The sequence below is a fragment of the Chiloscyllium plagiosum genome, unplaced genomic scaffold (genome assembly GCF_037043375.1).
Source record: "Chiloscyllium plagiosum isolate Xiang-an unplaced genomic scaffold, Cpla_swu_hap1 HiC_scaffold_8, whole genome shotgun sequence".
NCBI lineage: Eukaryota > Metazoa > Chordata > Chondrichthyes > Orectolobiformes > Hemiscylliidae > Chiloscyllium > Chiloscyllium plagiosum.
The window spans coordinates 94,009,274-94,030,615 of NW_028270146.1; the positions used below are offsets into that span (position 1 = coordinate 94,009,274).

General features: G+C 40.9%; 1 protein-coding gene across 3 annotated transcripts in view; it reads left to right on the plus strand.

Moving 5' to 3' along the window:
- The window catches only part of bahd1 (bromo adjacent homology domain containing 1), a 70,764-nt gene that overhangs the window by 40,959 nt on the left and 8,463 nt on the right, over positions 1-21,342 (plus strand). For all 3 annotated transcript variants that reach the window (XR_015757981.1, XM_087990114.1, XM_087990113.1), the window contains 2 exons: positions 3,381-3,772; positions 15,927-16,086. Coding sequence is in view for 2 of the 3 variants with exons in the window: in XM_087990114.1 (XP_087846240.1) it covers positions 3,381-3,772; positions 15,927-16,086 (552 nt within the window). In the remaining variant the exon portion in view is untranslated. The remainder of the gene's footprint in view (positions 1-3,380; positions 3,773-15,926; positions 16,087-21,342) is intronic.

Below are 21,342 nucleotides of genomic sequence, written 5' to 3' on the forward strand. Positions count from 1 at the left end.
AAGTGCTTTTGTGTTTAGGTTCTTACATATGATCTCATTGGAAGAACTTTTAAGATGTGGATCAAATGTAAATAAGCTTGTGTTGAAGTAATTTCCCTTGGAAAGGAAGTGTGCTGAAGATAATTAGTTATACTGGTGAAATTTATTTGTTGGAAAATTGCTTTAATTTGAAAGTTAACTATATAAATCTGCTAGCATTTTAATATACAATATCAAAAAGTGCCGCATTATCTGAAAACATTTGTGTAACTTTACCTTTTTTAAACTTCTTTTTAAAGTAGCATTTTGCTTTCCAAAAATACATGGATGGGTATATGAATAGGAAGGGTTTGGAGGGATATGGGCCGGGTGCTGGCTGGTGGGACTAGATTGGGTTGGGAATCTGGTCGGCATGGACGGGTTGGACTGAAGGGTCTGTTTCCATGCTGTACATCTCTATGACTCTATATCATCCTTCCTTATCATGCTGTTTGATGCCTTTGTCAATATTGTAACCCCCATTGTTTTGTTTATAACACCTACTGTGACCCTTTGTCCAAGAGGAAGTTGTCAAGTTCAGAGATTCTGTCTGAGAATTTGAGATGTGTGTTCAGATTAATGTAATAGTGTCTTAGCATTCGAAGAATTCCCCTACTTCTTTCTGCTGCCCTGGTCAACAATAATCCCTCAAACTACATTCCAAAAAGAGATGGTTTTATTCATTTATCTTCACTGTATTTGAGACAAGTTTTTTAAAAAATGGGATGTGTGTCATTGGATATGCCTGCATTTGTTATCTGTCTAATTGCCCTTGAGAAAGTGGTGATGAGCACTGAATTCCTGACATTACAACATTTGAATTGTTTCATTGGCTTTGCAGTGCTTTGCCACTTCCTGAGGTTATGAAACATGGTGTATAAATGCAAGTCTTTGAAACTTCATGTTCCACTGTGTTCTAATGAGGAGCCATTTGGGTTCCTAGAAACTGATTCCCATTGTTAAACTCATTCTGGTGGCACAACAGGATTTCTAAAGGTGGTAATCTCTGGATTAAAACCTGCTATGTGCTACTAAATATAGAAAAGATAATGCAAATGAATGCACGGCTGAAAAAGTGATAGCCTAACCCTTTGGGCTTCATTAAGCCTTGTGCCTAACTTCTTTTCCTTTAGAAATGTGCTCTACCTTTCTTGCTTGATATCCCCTTCCTGTGCTAGTATTATCCTTGTTAGTTTGATTTGCATTCTGGTTAATGCCGCTATGTAATCTCCCGACAATTGGTGGCCAGAACTGAACTTCTGCGGTCTAATTCACATTCAGTGAAAGCATACTTAACGGTGTTATCTATCTGGTATATAGGATCATAAGACCAGGAGTAGGCCATTCAGCACATAAAATCTACTCTTCCATTCAGTGAGATCACTGATGTCCATTTCAACAACATTTCTCTAATCTGAAAATCTGTTGATCTTACTGCATGATTTGAGTCTATATAACTCTCTGGGGCACAATTTAAAAGATTTTTCACCTCCTGAAGAAATTCCTCACCTCGGAATTCAAAAACCGGATGTTTATTCTGATTCTAGAAGCAACTAATCCACACTTTTTGCAAGGGGATGTATCCTTCCTGCATCTACCCAGTTGAGCCCTGGAAGAAATTTGCACCTTTTGAATGCGATCACTCACTCTTCCTTTGAACCTCCAGAGAATAAAAGTCCAGTCTGTTTAATCTTTCCTTGCAGCATAATTTCTCCACCACAGAAATTAACTTGGTGAACTTTTATTGAATTCCTTCGATGTTAAGTATACTTTTCCAGAGGTGAGGAGTCCAAAACTGCGCATGTTACTTTGGGTGTGGTCTCAACAAGGGTCTGTATAGTTGCAGTCTCGATTAGAGTGGTGCTGGAAAAGCACAGCATGTCAGGCAGCATCCGAGGAGCAGGAAAATTGATGTCTTGGGCAAAAGCCCTCCTCGGATGCTGCCTGACCTGCTGTGCTTTTCCAGCGACATTCTAATCTAGACTCTGATTTCCAGCATCTACAGTACCCACTTCTGCCTAGTCTATATAGTTGCAGTAAACTATCTTTACTCCTAATTCCAATCTTCCTGAAATGAAGGCCAACATGTGGGTATAGCAAACAATTAACTTTGTGACTCACTAAGAAGGACACCTAAGTCCTTTTCAAGTTCAAAACGTCTCTGGCTCACTCTTGCGCCCCCCCCACCCTCCCCCAACCCCTCCCCCTTTTTAAAAAGGAGTATGTTTTTGTTATTTTGATACCAAAGTAGATACATCTGTATTTCTAGTTAACATTCCATCTACCAAATTTTGCTCCGTGTGATCCTCCCCAGATCTTCAAGAATCTTTGCTGCATCCTCACCATTCCCCTCACTTCCACCTAGTTTTGTCATCTACAAACTTTCCTTTCATAAATCCCTGCTGATTCTGTCTGATCCTGTCATTGTTTTCCAAGTATAGTTCTTTTCCACCTTTTATACTGGACTCTGACATTTACTCACTATGGATGTCAGGCTAAGGGTCTAGAATTCCCTGTTTCTGTTTACTTCCTTTTCTAAGTAGATTTACAAGGTAGCTAATGTTAGCTGTAGGAACAGCTCCAGAGACTATGAAATCTTGAAAGATGACCACCATGCAACTTCTTTTTCTAGGCCCACTTCATTAAAGTATTCTGGGATGTTGATTATCGGGCCCAAAAGATTTTTCAGCCTTTAATTCCATCCATTTCCCCTACATGTACCAATTTCCTTTAGTTCCACCATCGCCTTCCAGACCCTGTGTTCTCCAACATGCTTAGGACATCCTTTTTATAAAGACAGATTCAGTATGTGTTCTGCCACCTCTTTGTTCCCCATTATGTATCTTCTCCTGTTCTTGGTATGTGGAATTTCATTGAAATACTTGGAAATCCAATACATTACCATCATCTATTTTGTTACCTCTTGAAGTGATTGTGAAATTGGTCAAGCACGATTTTGCCTCTTGAAATCTGTGTTGTATGTTTGATTTCCTATTTTTTTTCTGATGTCAAGAGGTTTGCATTCTCCCACCAGATATTAATCTTACAGTACAGGGGTTATAAACAGTGTAATACAGTATTAAGTCTTTAGGTAACAATGTTGTCTGTCTGTCTTTTGCAACTAACTTGAGATTACAGGTTGAAAAACGGTATAATTGAGTTCTACTATGAATATAGGGTGTAACAGATAATACTATGAGGGTTGGTATGTAACATTTCTTTAGCAGGCAGCGCTATTGTGAAGATAGAATTAGAAACTTGGGCAAACAGAAGCAGTCATATCATTTGCTGTTGCATAGGTGAAGTAAAGTCGGGTAGGAGAGAATCGGTAGTTAATCCTTTTTGTCCCTTTTCCTTTCCAGATTCGTATAGGTCCGTGAAACCGCCCAGTGTAACCATCCCAGTCACAGGTCATCCAGTATCTCCAGCAAATCCTGTCTCAGGCTGCCCTGTCCCCACAGCCCCTCCTGCTGCTGAACCTGTTCCTCATCTGCAGCGCCCTGGTTTGGACACACCAGCAACATCTCGACCTCAAACCTTGTCTGTGCTGAAACTGAGTAAGGAGTGTCCTCAGAGCTCCAAACCTCCCAATAGCTCTAAATCCAACCTCCGCAGCACAGCCAGTTCGCCAGCTCAGCAAAGTAAAGTGGGTGCAGGACATGTGGAGAGCAAGCAACAGAGAATCAGCAGACGAAGAGCCACGAATGGTTGGCTCCCTGTAGGAGAGCCCTACGACAAACCTGTCTATGTTGTGGTAAGTAAATATTGTACATGCTTTCTCTAATCAAGAAACTTGAATCGCTCTTTTAAAGAAAAAAGTAACCTTAATACTTCAAAATGTCAAATACATCTCCTTACAATAACCATTCATAGTATCTTGAAGAAAAATGTGCAGTGATTATAGTGTCTTTGTCTCAACATACATAAACCTTTTAGTTAGTTACTTCGAAGCTTAATCATTTGTAACATAGGAAATGCAGATGTAATTTATGCCCAGCAATCTTTTGCAAGCAGCTATGTGATAATACTCCATTTACAGTGCAGAATGAGGTCATTTGTCTAATGGTGCCTGTGACAGACAAAAGAGAATTTTGTCCAATGCTGCTTAAATTTTGAGTTTCTGATTCACTCAGTCTTTAAGGCAGAGAGTTCTAGCCTCCCACTACCTTCTGGGTAAAAACATTCCTCTTCAACCCCCCTCAGCATTTTTACAAGATACTGAATTGTTTTAAAACAAAATCCTCTTTGTAAACCTAGGCAGAATCCTGGTAAGTCTCCGCTGCAAACCTTCAGTGTGGCCACTTCCTTTTTATAATGTGGCGATCTGAACTGGAGGCAGTACTCCAGTTGTGGCCTAACCAGAATCTTGTATAAAGTCCCAGTATAACATGATTGCCCTTGGTATTCTGTGCTCACCAGTTCCAGTTGATCAGCTTTCAGGTGTCATTTGAGGGCTAAATGCTGGTCAGGACATGGAGTTTCCATGCTGCTGTTCAAAATCTAGGCTGATAACTCCAGTGTGGTTCTTGAATTCCTGCATTGTCTGATCTACTGCGTTTCTGATAAGACATAAACTCAGGCTCCAGCTGCGCGCTCAGGAGGATGTGGAAGATTCAGTAGTATTATTTTGAGAGGGAATAGGGGGAGTCTTTTCTACTAACCTGTCCAATATTTATCCCTCCAACAACATCACCTCAAAATAGAAACAAATTAGCACCAGTCAAACATTGTAGTAGAAATCTGGAACTCTTCAAAGAACGTTTTGAGGGTTGGGTGAAACATTTAAGATATTGATTACAATTTTAAAAAAAAACATAGGTGTAAAAGGGTCTCAAGTAGGTAGATCAGCTGATTGAATATTGGAACAGGATTGACAGGTTGAACGATGTCTACCATGATCCAGAGCTTGTTTATCACAATACAGACCTCAAGTAGCATTCAGAAAAACTGCACTCTCCTGTTGACCTGGAGGGTCTGGTCTAGTGTTCACAGTTGTGGAATGCCATTTGCAGCACTTAGAATGTGTGTAAGTTGAATTTTCTTTGTGTAGGTCTTTGGTTATCCATGCAGTGCACCACACATGACACTTTGTGACCATTTTACCAGTCAGATAATCTATCTGTGTGCTGGTTGACCAAATGAAAACATGAACTACTCCAAGTAGGAGGCCTTGGTCCCAGAAACCCCAGCCGGGTGCCTACCTGCGCGAGCAGCAGGTCACTTCTGATTCCAAATCCCTGTATGGTAAAACTGATGATTAACTGTTGAACTAAAATTCAATCCCAACATAGTGTTGGCTGGCAGCATTTTCCAGGCACCAATGTGTTTAAAAAAAGAAATTGCCTTGCATGTTTTCTTTAAATGTTCCTCCTCTTACCTTAAACCTATGTCTCCTAGTATTTGACATTTCCACCCTGGGGAAAAAGACATTGACTATCCATCCTATCCATGTCTTTCATAGTTATATATTCTTGTATCATGTGGCCACTCAACCTCTGGTGCTGTAGCGAGAACAATCCAAGTTTGTCCTTAGAGCTAATATACTCCAATCTTGGCAACATCGTAGTAAACATCTTTTGCACCATTTCCAAAGCCTCCACATTCTTCCTATGGTGTGATGGCCAGAACTGCGCACAATTGTTCAAATGTGGCCCAACTGAAGTCTTCTACAGTTGCAACATGACTTGCCAACTTTTATACTCAGTGTCATGACTAATAAAGGCAAGCCGCTTTTACCACCTGTGCAACACCCTGTCCAGTAGGAGCTCCAGGATCCTGTCTGAAAAGTAGGGTGTCGATTTGAACTGTCCGCCATACCCAAGGCAAATAACCATACAGGGCAGCTCCAGAATGATTGTGTTTGTCCAGGCACACACTGACCTTTTTAATAATGGTATCTGTATGAAGGATACCAGTCAATTTTGGAATATCTGGTGAGCAGTGAGTCACTTCAGGAACTGCATGTATTAAGATGGGATGGAAATCCCACGCAATACATGCCAAAGGAGTGGGAATGGCAATTAATGTGGAGAGTTTGGTAAGATTCAGTGAGTAAACTCACTTGGCCTCACTGCAGAAATCCCTCCAACAAATTCCATGTGACTTGTACTGAGCCAAATAAATCATAAGATTCCACCCTGTGATCCATTTTAAATTTTTTTAATGGTTTGTTTGCCTAGGTTTGGATCTTCCACCTTTTTAATATTTTTTCATAGTTGTATTCAAATCTAAAACTTAAGAACTGATATTTGGTCTTGTTTGGGCATCCAGTCAATTCGGTTATACAATTAGACTTTATCATTTCTTCCATTTCCATTTTGAAAGCAGCTTTGACTATTAATCATGAGGCTAACATTTTCCAAAAGGAATTACTGACACAAAATGAAGTAGCAAAGCTCTTTTCCCAAGGGTAGGAGAGTTCAAAACTAGAGGGCATAATTATAAGGTGAGAGGAGAAAAGCTTAGAAGGGGCTCGAGGGGTAACTTTTACACATAGGATGGTGTATGTATGGAATGAACTGCCAGAGGAAATGGTAGATGCAGGTACAGTTACAGCATTTAAAAGCCATTTGGACAGGTTCCTGAATAGGAAAAGTGTAGAGGGGTATGGGTCAAATGCAGGCAAATGAGACTAGTTTAGGGACACTCGGTCAGCATGGTTAAGTTGGACTGAAGGGTCTGTTTCCATGCTGTATGACTGGGTTTGTTATCGCCATGAAATTGATTTTGAGCTCACTTCATCCAAATGATTTTGGCAACAGCCCTGTTCAATAGGCACATAGTTCAGCTAACTGTACAGTCCCTTTTTGGTATTGTCAGATCAGGTCAGTATAGTACAGGGTGTTCTTTCTTTTAATTACTCTTATCAGGTCGTCCCTAGTGAAAAGAACCCCAGCCTGTTCAGCTTTTCTGGTTTGGTGGTGTCCTGTATAAATATGTTTTAAATGGTGTTTAACTTCCTTTGATTATATTTAGTACTGCAAGTAGCCCCCACCTTCGGCATTTATATCTTTAAATAGCCCTTTTATTGGTGTAAGTAAAGATTTGAGCATCGGAGATTGTAATAAGTCTGCCTATGGATTAATATATTTGTAGGAGACTATTGTAATACTGCGCATAATACTGAACATGAAGTTAAAATATTGTCCAATAATGTTAAATATTGTCACGTGTAGTTTGACCCATTGCATTTCTCAAATGACCAGCAGCCTTCTGCCTGCTGTGTGATGATTTCTGTCACCATCCACAACCTACTCTTTCAGTTCTGGACTCCTATGCAGACCCCCCTCTCTGTCTTTATATTAGTTCACCCTTAGCAATCTTGCCTTTAGTTCCTTGGTTCTTAGCTCTGGAATTCCCTGGTTAAATCTTGCTTTAAGACCCACCTTAAGATCTGTCCTAATCTGTGCTTAACTGACTTTTCCTTTAGCCCACCAAGCCAGACATCATGTCTATCCTAACATGAACTTACATCTTTCTCAAATTTCTTTCTTCTGCCCTTTTTGAGCTCTTATTTGTGAGATCTGTCTGTTGTTTTGTACATCAATCTGCTAATCATTCAACATTACTTTCTGGCTCCCATGTTAGTTGATATTTCTAATTGGTTGTTCTCTTCATATGCTTTTCTGCTGTCTTCATTCCTGCTCTGCAGTAAACCCATCCTTCATATACTTTGATCGCCAAACTTCCTTTCACTTCAAATCCTTCAATGGATTGACATTTCCTCAATCAGTGATTTTATCTTGTTTGCAACTCTAACCCTGTTTAAAACTTCATATTGGGTTCTGCCATATCACACCATAATGAATGACATTCAAAGGATTGTGACTGTGATAAAGCTTTTAATGGTTGACCACACATCCTCCTTGAGTGCTTCTCCTCAATTTTCCTGCTGGGTTGGGTGGTCTTTGCCTGGTTCCATTCCTATCACGTCAGTTATCAACAGACAATTAAACGTAATGGGTTCTCTTCCTGATTCTGGAATCTGCTTCCCCATTCCTTAAGTATGTATTCCCTTGTCCCTCTATTTGTCAATATGATATTGTTGCTCAATTCCATCATCTAAAAACACAACACAAGTTTCCAGTGTATACCGACAACACTTAATTCTTCCTCATCATCTCTCTTGGCCATTTAATTCCACTGATTCATTAAGCACTTTGTCTGACATTAAGTCCTGATGAGACAAAATTTTCTTCAGTTACATATTGCAAAGACCAAAGCAGTTGTCTTTAGTTGATGCCGTAACATCCATTCTGAGGCAATCTACTGCATCCCTCGCCTTTTGTCACTGTCTGAGAATGAAGCAGATTGTTCATAACCTTGCTGTTCTTATTGACACACCAGCATCAAGCAACATGTCCATTCTATCGCCATGAGCACCTACTTTTACATCCATAATATTGCCCATCTCTGCCCCGCATTAGCTTTTTTACTTTAGAATTTCTGACCTAAACTTTGACTTAATAATTGCAACTATTCCGATGCTGTCATTGCCAGTGCTTTTTTAAATTCTTTCATGGGATTTGGCATGTCAGTGGCCAGACCTGCATTTACTGCCCATTCTAAACTATTCTTGAGGACCTGGTGGTGAGCTGCTTTTTTTCAACTATCGCAGCACATCTATGGTGCAGATAGAACGGATTCCAGGATTTTGATCTAGCTGTGGTGAAGGAACAGCAACATTCTCTTCCTTGGTGCTAGGACTCATCAGTTTGGAAGGTGCTGTTGAAGGAGCCTGGATTGAGTTATTGGAGTATGTCTTGTAGATGGTACACACTGTAACTGTGTGCCAGTGGTAGCGGAAGTGAATGTTGAAGGTGTTGATGAAAAGGTCTGCTTTGTCTTGAATAGTGTTGAGGTTCTTGTGTGATTTTTGGAGCTGATGTTATGGATAGTATTCCATCAGACTCATAACTTCCGCCTTTTAAATGGTGGACAGCCTTTGGGGAGACTGGAAGTGAGTTACTCACTGCAGAATTCCAGACACTGAACTTTTTTAGGTGCAGAACCTGAATTCTTCCAAATTCTATTGATACTGTGATCACCTGTCGCTGACCTGTATTGGTTTTGGGTCCCTCAAGACCTCAGTTTTAAAGTTGTTATCCACATGTTCAAATCTCATTATAACTTCAGCCCTCCCTATATCTGGAGCTTCCTGTAGCCCTGTAATCCTAAAATCTTTGCACTCAGCAAATTCTAGTCCCAAGAGCGATTCTGACTTTATAGCTGCCCAGAGTGCGGCAATAATCTCCAGCTCTCTTGGACGTAAATTTTGGAATTCTCTCGCCTCTATCCGTTTTTACTTTTTTGAGATACTTTATCAAACTTAACTGTTTGGGCAAATCATCCTGTGCTAATATTTCTATATTTCGAGTTTCAAATTTTGCTTGTTAACTGTCTTGGAAAACTTGGTAACATATTATCAGAATCAATTCAATCCATACCACTGACCAAAACATCAGATTTGTTGGCCAGCAAGAATACCTATAGTAAATAACAAGCTTGCATTTCTGTAGTACCTTTCATGATGTTAGGAGATCATAGAGTGCTTTATGGAGAAAGTGAGGTCTGCAGATGCTGGAGATCAGAGCTGAAAATGTGTTGCTGGAAAAGCGCAGCAGGTCAGGCAGCATCCAAAGAACAGGAGAATCGACGTTTCGGGCATAAGCCCTTCATCAGGAATGAGGAAAGTGTGTTCAGCAGGCTAAGATAAAAGGTGGGGAGGAGGGACTTGGGGGAGGGGCGTTGGAAATGTGATAGGTGGAAAGAGGTCAAGGTGAGGGTGATAGGTTAGAGTGGGGTGGGGGCGGAGAGGTCAGGAAGAAGATTGTAGGTTAGGAGGGCGGTGCTGAGTTCGAGGGATTTGACTGAGACAAGGTGGGGGGAGGGGAAATGAGGAAACTGGTGAAATCCGAGTTCATCCCTTGTGGTTGGAGGGTTCCCAGGCGGAAGATGAGGCGCTCTTCCTCCAACCGTCGTGTTGTTGTGGTCTGGCGGTGGAGGAGTCCACAGACCTGCATATCCTTGGTGGAGTGGGAGGGGGAGTTGAAGTGTTGAGCCACAGGGTGGTTGCGTTGGTTGGTCCGGGTGTCCCAGAGGTGTTCTCTGAAGCGCTCTGCAAGTAGGCGGCCTGTCTCCCCAATATAGAGGAGGCCACATCGGGTGCAGCGGCTGCAATAGATAATGTGTGTGGAGGTGCAAGTGAATTTCTGGCGGATATGGAAGTTTCCTTTGGGGCCTTGGAGGAAGGTGAGGGGGGAGGTGTGGGCGCAAGTCTTACACCTCCTGCGGTTGCAGGGGAAGGTGCCGGGAGTGGAGGTTGGGTTGGTGGGGGGTGTGGATCTGACGAGGGAGTCACGGAGGGAATGGTCTTTATAGCTTTATAGAGTGCTTTATAGCTATGAAATACTTTGAAAGTGTAGTTACTTGGAGCTGTTGAGGTAGGTGACTAAAATCTTGGCCTGAATGATAACTTCTCAAAGCCATCTTAGAAGTGAGGTGGAGAGTCTTGGGGAGTGAAGTTTGGAACTTCAGATCTGGATGGCTGAAAAGGGAGTAGGGGATGAGCAAGTGTCATGATTTTGAGAGATGCAGGTGTCTTGGAGGGTCAAATGGCAAGACAAAGTTAGATTTTGGAGCTAGAAGTTGTTTGCGTGAACCTGTGGAAAAATTTCAACATGAGGGTGAGAATTTAAAAATTTGGTGTTCTAGATTAGCTGTTCATGAGGCTGAAGTACAGTGATCATCTCTGTCATGGGGGAACACAACTTCGTATAGATTAGGATATGTAAAGCAGAGTTTCAGATGATCTTCAGTTTACACAGTGAAAGTAAAAAGCCAGCAAGGCAAATGTTGAAGTAATCTTGATTGGAGTTAAGAAAATCATGAATCAGTTGAGACAGCAGATTGGCTCGACCAGGATCAGAGGGGCTGTGCTCCAGAATTGGAGATATATGGTCTTTGTATTGTTGACCTTGCGAAATTCGGAGCTTGGTTCTTGGTTAAATAGATTAAAAGAGTTTGTAAACAGACTTGTGTACCATAAGATGGTGGCTAGAAAGGAATGGAATTTATTGGTAAAGGTTTCAGAAGAATTAAAAAGTTACTTGCAAGCTGTTAGTATACCAACTTCAGTAAACTCTGCAGTCATGAAATATATACCAGGTTTATTTTCAAGTTCTATATTGTGAGTTAAAACTCTGGATTTTGTACCCATTTGAAGAAAGATTTCACCCAAAAAAACAACAGCCTACTAGGTTTTACACCATCTTGACTTAACTAAGTATTGTCCTTTCTTCATAGCCATTAGGTCATAGTGCCTGGAACACTCTCTTCACACAATCATGGGACTCTGTTGTTGCTAGGACTGTAATAGTTGAAGAAAGTGACCTATCATCTTTGGTCACCAAGATTGGCTAATAACTGTAGCCTTGTCAGCAAAATCCATGTTCTGCAAACAGTGATTTGTTTAAACATTAAAAAAGCAGCCAGTTTCATTTGTTGTATTTGAATGACTAGAGGTGCAAAATCATTTGGGATTGGATTTCCATTGGAATGAGGGAAAGAGAAGGCAAGAAGTGAAATTGTCATGCACAGATATGAATATATTCCAATCAAAGAGGTAATATCCAGTTTAACTTTTAATGAGAGCCTCTCTGGATTTGACACTTATTACCCAAGTGGCTAAAAATTGCTGAAGTTTGAAAAATGCTTTGCAGACTGTAGCCATTAAGTATAGTACGATATTTGCTCTTCACCACCCATGTTGCATTAAAAACGATAAAGGGGCCGGAAAGCTTGAGATGAGCATCCCAGTGATGCCTTCAGGTTAAAGTTTTAACCTTGATTATAGCTGCCACTCCTTTACAAACTATGAATTTAAATATTAATAAATATGTAGCTATTAGCTAGGTGTATCTGTGCATGTCTGTTTTGTTCTAACTGGTATGTGTCATATACTACATATGGAACTATTGATGATAATTACAGTCTATATCTTTCAACAGGCTCTAAATTAATGCTTGTAGATTTTCTTCCTTGGAATGACATAAAATGCCGTGTGCTGTGAGTGGTCAAATCTGAATATTCCTGCATGTTGATAAGAGCTAACAAAAAATTGCCTCCAAGCTCCTCAGGAATCTGATTTATTTTGACAAAGATGATTCTCAGCATGTTCTCATTGCCCATCTCTCTCGTTCCTGAAGTGATGATAGTGTGCTGTTGCTGTCAACTACTGGAATGTAGAGATTTGGTACAACTGGGAGGTTTGCTGGTTCATTTCAGATTTACTCTTAAATACTGTCAGTCACATTGTAGAATTGGAGTCACGAATAGGTCAGGCAGCACAAGGGTGTTGTGTTTCCCTCCCTAAAAGATGTTAATTAACCAAACTTAATCCAAATTGCATCAAGCATTCATGATGTGAACATGCTGGAAAAACTCAGCCAGGCAGCATTTGTGGAGACAGATATAGTTAACCTTGTAGATCAGGTTTCCATCATTTGCAACATATTGTTTTCATATTATGAGGCAAGACTTTTGGATTACTCATTGAGTAACAACCAAAAATGACTGCATCCTCCTTGTGTTTAAGATTCTTCAGTATCATTGCAGAATAACTTCCTTCCACCTTATTGTTACGTTAGGGTTTTAAGTGTAGTCGCAATGGTAATGGAGGAAATGCAACAGCAAATTTGTATGCAGCAAGCTCCTGCAGATAGTTATGTCATGATTAGAACAATTAATCTGTTCTGTTGGTGTTTGTTGATGGCACAATAATGACCAAGATACCCGGAGAATGCCCTAATCTGTGAATAGTGGCATGAGCTCTACTTGTTGCCCAACAAAAAGACAAGACCATGCTTTAAAATCAACAAGGAATGTATCATAGATCATAGAATCCCTACTGTGTGGAAACAGGCCAAAAGGCCCAACAAATCCACACCGACCCTCCAAAGAGTCACCCACCCAGACCCATTCCACTACCCTTTTACTTTACGTTTACCCCTGACTAATGCAACTAACCTACACATCCCTGAACACTGTGGGCAATTTAGCATAGCCAGTTCACCTAACTAGCACACCTTTGGACTGTGGGAGGAAACTGGAGCACCTAGAGGAAATCCAAGCAGACAGGGAGAATGTGCAAATTCCACAAATCGCCTGAGGCAGGAATCGAACCCGGGTCCCTGGCACTGTGAGGCAGCAGTGCTAACCATTGTGCCATCACTGTGACACTCCTTCATAATACTTTTGGACTGTTGGCTTTGGTTATTGGTGGTTCAGTTCTTGAAGCAGAGTTGCCAGTTGAGTCAGACTAGAGTCAAACAATATGCTTGTCACAGATTTTTAGATCTGATCGGGGTGGGGTTGTGTTTGGCCTTAAAACCCTCCAGGAGAGAAAAATGAAGCGGAACTCCAGATTACTCATCCTAGTAATCTGTACTATACCTACCTGATTTGTATCACATCAAGACAGTCACTCGCACTGTAAATAGGGATCTGAGAAAAACTAGCCAGAGTGTGATGAAAATATGGAACTCCATACATGAAGTAGATGGGATGAATAACAGAAATGTTTGAAGAGTGGCATGGAAAAGAGACATGTGCGAGGCAGAGCCGCCAGCATGGGCTTGTTTAGCTGAATAGCCTGTTTTGTGTTATGTCATAAAGCATGTGGATGCTGGGTGAAGAGAAGATTGCATTCTACTTCCATAGCCTGATAGGTGGTCAAATAATGTCACCACATGAAGAATAGCCCATTTTCCTGGAGAGGAGTAACAGTATATAAGGAAACAGTGTTGTGGCTTCAGAGCTGAGGCCAAGTGTTAGAAATGCTGAAAATATCATCTGACCGTCCTGCATAAACAGGGCCTTCAAAACTTGTCTATTGCAATAAAAATATTGGGACTAACAGGTACAGCAGGTGTTTTTCTTTAAAAAAAAAAATTCCTTTTGGTGGTATGTACAAATCATAATGTCTGTCGTTCTTCAAAGTTGAAAAATAAACCTAAAGTGGGATTGCTAAATGGATATATGCTGGAAATTTGGATGCAGTCCAAAATCAGAGCAATTCTGGCTGTTGTCTTCAAATTGGTGCCAATTCTTTTATGCCTACCTATACATATAATTCCATTCAGAATTTTAGACTACTCCCTTCTACCTCTCTAGTAAATCATATTCTGCAGCCAATTTTTCAATTTAACTATTTTTCAGTTCAAATAGTCACTTGACAGCACTATTCTTGAACATTACTGAAAAGAGAGATATGTTGCGAGAGGTTTTTTTTTTAAGTTCTTTCTCCCTGTTTGCAGCCAAACCAGACAGAAGGCAATGTGTTGTAGGTAATATTGAGATTGTAGTTGACTCCAGTTTTTTAATTAGTGCTTACATTGTACTTTCTTCTTGACTGAGCCTCAAAGCGAAATGCAAGTGAAACTTAGTCTGTAAACCCATGTCTGCGTTGTTGTCTGAAAGTGAAGTTATAGCTGTTTACTCCATTCCATCTGGAAATTTTTATATATATAGTAAGCCTCTTCTGCTGACTGACTTAATGCTTCTGTCCAGTATGGTATTGACTCATGGCCCACCAAGCACAAATTGAGTTTAGAGTATGTTGCATTAACTTCTCTCAACCAGACTGCTGGTACTGAACTTTAGCAGCAAGGTGCACTTTCAATTAAAACAGTGACTTAAGCTGCAAGGATTTTTAGGACCCTGCTACCATGTTCCTAAATTGTAACAAGTCCTACTTACCCACTTTAGTCATTTGTCTAAGTGGGCTCACGTCTGGCAATCACTGTCTTCATGATCAAATGTTTGCCTTTAGCCTTCGAGTGCATTCTCTCCCTCACTGTTCCCTCTCTGTTCCCCCCCCCCCCCCCCCCCCATGCACCCTCTGTCATACTCTCTGATCCTAAAAGTTTAATTGCTGAGATATCAACATTGTGATATATTCTACATGTGTTATGGTTGTCAGCTTGTGTTCCATCAGAAGAGGAACTATTACGCAGCATTTTACTGGTATTAGTTCAGACTCCAATAATGGGCAGCACTGTGGTTCAGTGGTTAGCACTGCAGCCTCACAGCGACGGGGACCTGGGTTCAGTTCCAGCCTCGGGTGACTGTCTGTGTGGAGTTTGCACATTCTCCCAGTGTCTGCGTGGATTTCCTCTGGGTGCTCTGGTTTCCTCCCACCGTCCAAAGACGTGCAGGATAGATATATTGGCCATGCTAAATTGCCCAGAGTGTTCAGGGATGTGTAGATTAGGTGCATTAGTCAGAAGTAAATATGGGGTAGGGGAATAGGTCTGGGTGGGTAACTCTTTGGAGGGTCGGTGTGTACTAGTTGGGCTGAAGAGCCTGTTTTCCACATTGTAGGGGTTCTATGATATAATATTTTGGAGTGCGTATGGAAGGAAGACATTGTGAAACTACATGCATTTCTATACAACATTTCATAACCTCAGAATGGCCCAGAGCACTTCAAAATCAATAAACGTTTGAGTGTAGTAACATTTGGTAGTAATATTTGAAAACAAATTTGCCCATGTACAGAGCAAGATCCTACAGATGGTGTAATATGATCAGATTTATTTTGATGAATGTGATTTTAAATATTAGTTAGGGGATGAGAGAATTATGTCCTTTTGAATTAAGTCATGGGAGTTTTTTATGTATTGAAGATGACATATAGGACCTCATTCTAACGTTGCATTTGAAATGTAGCATATCTGGCATTACAGTGCTCTCTCAGCATAAGTGAAACAGCCACCCTAAATTTTGTGTTCAAGATTCTGAAGTGGAATTTAAAATACATCTGATTCTGAGGAGGGAGGCTTGAAGGATTCAGTTGGCTATGTTCATATTTTTTTAACATTTCTTCTCCAATCCATTTTCCTTTTCAGGGAGAAGTGGAGCTCCTGATTCGTAAGTGCTATCCTGCAGTTGAAAGGGATGGTGAAGTGATCAAGGTTCGGGACACTGTTTTATTGAAGTCAGGACCCAGAAAGAAGTCCATTCCTTATGTTGCCAAGGTTTCTGCGCTCTGGGAGGACCCTGCATCAGGTTAGCCAGTTGATTCAATGAAATGCAAAGCAAGACCTGCAAGGAATACATAGTGCTGCTTTTAGGACTTTGGAATTCACACAGCACATAGCTATTCCAGATGTTAGCTAAATAGATTTGTTTCTAATATCCTGTCTAGTCTGCTAGTCCTAGTATGGGAGAGATCCTGTCTGTAATTGGTGCTGGGGTGGGGGAACGCAAAGGAGAGACAAACTATAAAACTGTTTGGCATTGGGATGGTGGCTGGAAGGTAAGAGTTCCAGCATGCACTCAGGCTAACACTGCATTTAAAAGAAAATAAAAGCATTGCTAAGCAAAAATTTATTTGTATGTGTATTTTCTCCCTGTAAAAATAATGAGCAGGTATTCTGACCAAAGTGCTCTCCCCTTGGCCCAACTTCCCCTTCTATTTTTTTTCCTTTTCTTTTATATCCAGAAATTCTCTCTCAACTGGAAGGTTTATTTCCCCATCACCAAATCACCTGTGGTAATTTTTTTAATCTACGAACCGGCAACATTTTATCACGCATGTTTCCAATTGTATAAATTTCATGAAAAGCCCATTAAACTTCCCCAGTCCATTTAATTCCCTTTTTACTTAGAACTAATGGACTTGGACTGGAAATGGATCTGTGCTGAGAAGTCCTTAAATTGGTATCTCTGAATTTTGTATTTTATGAAGGGCCGTGCCTGTGGGAATCTACTGGTGTGTGGTCTGCTATGTAGGGGTGGAGTGTTCCTTTATTACAGTGGGATTGTGGTCTGATAACCCATTTGCTTTCCAGGTTTTCCTGACTTCTCTCCCCCCCCCCCCCCCCCCCCCCCCCCCCCCCCCCCCAAAGGAAACCTATGCTATTGTAAAATAACGTGTTGTGGAGGGGGTTGTAAAATAACATGGTGATGGGGGTTGTTCCGTGGTGGGTGGATGGGGGTGAGGAGGGAGGTGATTGTCATCTTTAGGTATCAGTTTGGCATTTCCATCTGCAAGATATTGCTTCAGTATCTGGCCTAGAGGCCAGTAAGAGTCGGCCTCTGCTTTTATAGCCAACAGTTTTGGTTTTTGCAAACCTAAGACATGGCCTTTTGTATTGCTTATGAGGGGACAGTTGAGAACTTTCCATAATTGATGTTTCTCCAATACTTCAGTCAGTTAATGGTGGCTTGGGGGCTGTGAAGTGACGTTTATTGCTTGGGAGGGTTATTGTACTTGTAATAAGATGTCAGGCGAGTTGTGTGAAGCAGATGGCCTGTGGAGTATCACAGTGATTGATGATAATCTGGTTTGAGCATTAAGGAGAGCATGAAGGAAATGACACCTCTGCCTCCACGTCCTATTTCTCCCCCCTTTTGTTTGAGTGCTGTCAGTGTCAAGCATGTTGTGGAGCTTTTGGTTCCTGCATGATAAACCACATTTATCAGCAAATTTGTTGTCTCTCCTCCATATTCTTTTAAGTCCATCCCCTCCCTTACACCTTGTGCCCTCATAAGCCTTCAACATCTAGTTCTTTTTATTTTGCCAACACCTGAAAGCTAGAGATGGGAATACAGTTTCAGCTCTGCTTTGAATCTGATTCCAGAAACCTGGCATTATGAGCCTACTCCCAACGTGTGCATGACTGAAATCCAGATTCCGGTTTCTCATCGGTCGTCTGGAGATATGCACTAATGAAATGCAGGTTGACCAGATTCCAGGACTTTAGTTATGTGTCAGTTTAAAGGTGGTGTGTTGAACTGTTATCATAAAATGATATGACTCAGAAGGCCTACTGTGCCTGTCCCAGCACTTTGAAATAGCTATTCAGTCTGTTCTACTCCCCTACTCTTTACTGTAGATCTGCAAATGTTTCCTTTTTGCTTCACATGTATACCAAACCTTTCCTGAAGGTTTGTAACGTGTCTGCTTCTACTAACCTTTCAAGCAGTGCATTCCAGGTTGTAACAGCTCGTTATTTTTTTTTTAAATTCTCATCTCTCTGGATTTTAATGTGCTGAGGTTAGTTCAGTTCCCTTGAGCCACAAACAGCAAAGAAATCTGCAGTTGCTTAGTCGTAAATATTTGACACATCTGGCCCCTATGATGTTAAGTGGTACTCTCTGCTGTTCAATTGGTAATGTTAAGTATTCATTATAAAGGACCTTATAAATCACTCAGATCTTTGTCAGGATCCAGTAGATGGAAAAGCCGACGGACCCAGCCCGAGGTGGAGTTGTATAGAGTTTACAGCACAAGAACAAACCATTCAATTGACTGGTGTATGCAACACATGAGTATTCTAATCCATTTAAATTAGTACATATTCTTGTGTTCCTTTCCTCCTTGTGCTTGTGTAGCTACAGCATCTAGCTATTCATTTCAGTTATTCCATGTGGTAGCAAAGTAAACATTTTGATCTTTCCTTGGTGAAAGATGTTTCCCCTGAATTCTTCATTGGATTTATTATCATCATTAATTGTAGTATGTAGTTTTCTCCCTACTGATGGAAAGTCTTCTCTGTCAGTACTATCAAACACCTTTTATTATTTTAAAGACTTCTGTGACTTTCAACCTTTTGGGGACCCAGTAGTTATCTGATGGTCGGTCTCTCACCATCTCTCCTCTTCCACCTCCCCAAAGTTACCTTCACTTGTAAATCTAAACAAAATGAACTGCTTTGATGCAGCTGGCCACTCCCTTTTTTTCAGTGCTGCTTCAAATGGATTTGCTACCTCCTGTTCTGACATGTGGAATTTGTTTGGTTAGCTCTGTGGTAGTCAGAAATGAGATCCCATATTCTTAATTGGCTTAGTGTGGCAGCAGGTGAGCTTTGACCTCTGCTGTCAACAAGTTTGTCAGTCAGAGGATGCTGGGGATTTGCCTCCAAGTCTGACCTTAACCCTAACCCACCACCACCACCACCTGATGTGTCATGCTGCTGTTATCATCGGTAGGAGCAGTGACTGCCTAACCATCTCTCTATCTTCATTCTCCCCACATGCTGTCCATCTCTTTCCTTTTCTCTTTCTCCTCCCCAATTGCTATCAAAAGCTCAAGGTTTTTGTTCTTATGGGTTTCTTGGTAAGCTTGTTTATAATAAGTACTTAAGCATTTAAAAATCCATTGTATAAATACATGGAAAGGAGAAAGTTGCATGCTTCTGGGCAAAGAACAAATGGGAATGGGATTAGTTAACTTCAGGTGCAGTGGACTGATTAGTCTTCTGTGCTTTGACTTCTGTTTCGTTGGCAAGTACCTGGATGATAAATATAAAGCCCTTTGATGTGCAGGCTAAATGCAGATCAATCTAACCCCCTGGGTGAAATCTTGTCCATTTCTATTGCTGTACCTTGTTTGTGCAGAGGGTTAAGTACCCCACCCATGTATTTTCAGATTGAACCAACAGGGACAATTTTCCATTACAAAACTTAAATATGTTGATTGAGGCCCTTTTGCTTTTTGTTGCTGAGCTATCTGGAATTGTAACTTGTGCCTAGTGAAAGAGCAAGTGATTTAATGCACCCTACCACCTAAGCACAGGTCTCAGGCATCAAATGCTAATTTTCCTTGTCTGGTTTGGTTGAACATTAGTATTGTCAGCTCCTAATATGCAGGTCTCATTCTATTGAGTGAACTTGCTGCTAGGAAAATCTAATTCACTGCACTGCCATCTGTGGCTCTGTGAATAGCATTCTTACCTCTGAGTCAGAAGGTCATGGGTTCAAGTTTCACTCTAGAGACTGCAGCACCTAATGCATGCTAAAAATCCCTATGCCAGTATAGAGAGACAATGCTGTGCTGTGAAATGGTCAAACAGACAAATCATGTTTAACCAACTTGAGTTTTTAGTAGAATAACAAAGGGTTGATGAGGGTAATGTAGTTGATGTGCTCGCTTAGCTAAAGTGCCATGCAATAGGATTGCTCACAAAGTTGAAACTCTTGTAATAAAGGGGAGAGTGATGGCATGGATGCAAAATAAATCCTAAAATTACACGGTAGGTCAGGCATCATTTCTAGAGAGAACCTAAAAACTTAACTGTTTAAGGTAACTTTTTGGATGCTAAGTTAGCTTGGTGGCAGGATGCAGTTGTGCGTAATTGTTTTTTGTGCAGGAAGAAGGTACCCCAGAGGTCAGTACTATACCCACTACTTTTGTTGATACACATTAATGAATTAAACTTATGTACACAATACAGTTTCAACATCTACACATGACACAATTTGCAATTAGTTTGAACTGTGAAGAGGGTAGTGATACACTTCGCGAAGGCAGAAAGGTTGGTTTATTGGAAAGACAAATTACAGGTGGAATTTAATCCACGTAAGCGTGTCAGGATATATTTTGTAGATGAGTTGTGTTTTTTGTATGCGTGTGCATATACACGTGCACCCTGAAAGGGCTCAGACCATATTGTGTAGTATATATAACTGTTCTTTATCTCCATTCTGCCTCCCTGTTCTCTTGCACTCCCATGTTATGAAGGTGAAGAGCAGGCGTGGAAGTGATTAGAAACAAACACTGAGCAGGAGTAGATCTGTGTCATGTGTAGATGTTGAAACTGTATTGTGTACATAAGTTTAATTCATTAATGTGTATCAACAAAAGTAGTACTGACCTCTGGGGTACCTTCTTCCTGCACAAAAAACAATTATGCACAACTGCATCCTGCAACTTTGGACCTGCTCCACAATTCAACATGATTATGACTGATCCTCTAACTCAATACCATATTCCTGCTTCCTTCCCGTACCCATGATGCCTTTAAAATGGCTTTAAAGATCTATCTCTTTCTTAAATATTTTCAGTGAGATGGCCTCCACAGCTTTCTGTGGCCAAGAATTCCACAGGTTCGCTACTCTTTGAGTGAAGGAATGTTTCCTCATCTCATTCCTAAATGATCTACCCAATATCTCTACGACTGAAAAGACACACTGAATCCTGGAGTTTATAAAAGAGGCAGAGTACAAAAGCAAAGTTATTATAATTTTTTTGTAAAACGCTTTCACCCTCAAATGCAGTGTGTACAAGTCTGGGTGCTGCAGTATGGGAAAGATCTGAAGGCTTTGGAGGAGGTGTAGAGAAAACTTACTGGATTGGTTCCGAGGATAAGGGACTTCAGTTAGGTGGAGAGATCAAAGAAGCTAAGGCCGTTCTCCCAGGAAAGAGAAAAGTTTGGAAATGGGTCTGATGGAGGTTTTCAAAATTTCTAGAGACTTTCCAGTCCATCTTTCAGACATACCTTGGGTTTATGATGAATGAAGGTCAAGGAGAGTATTTCT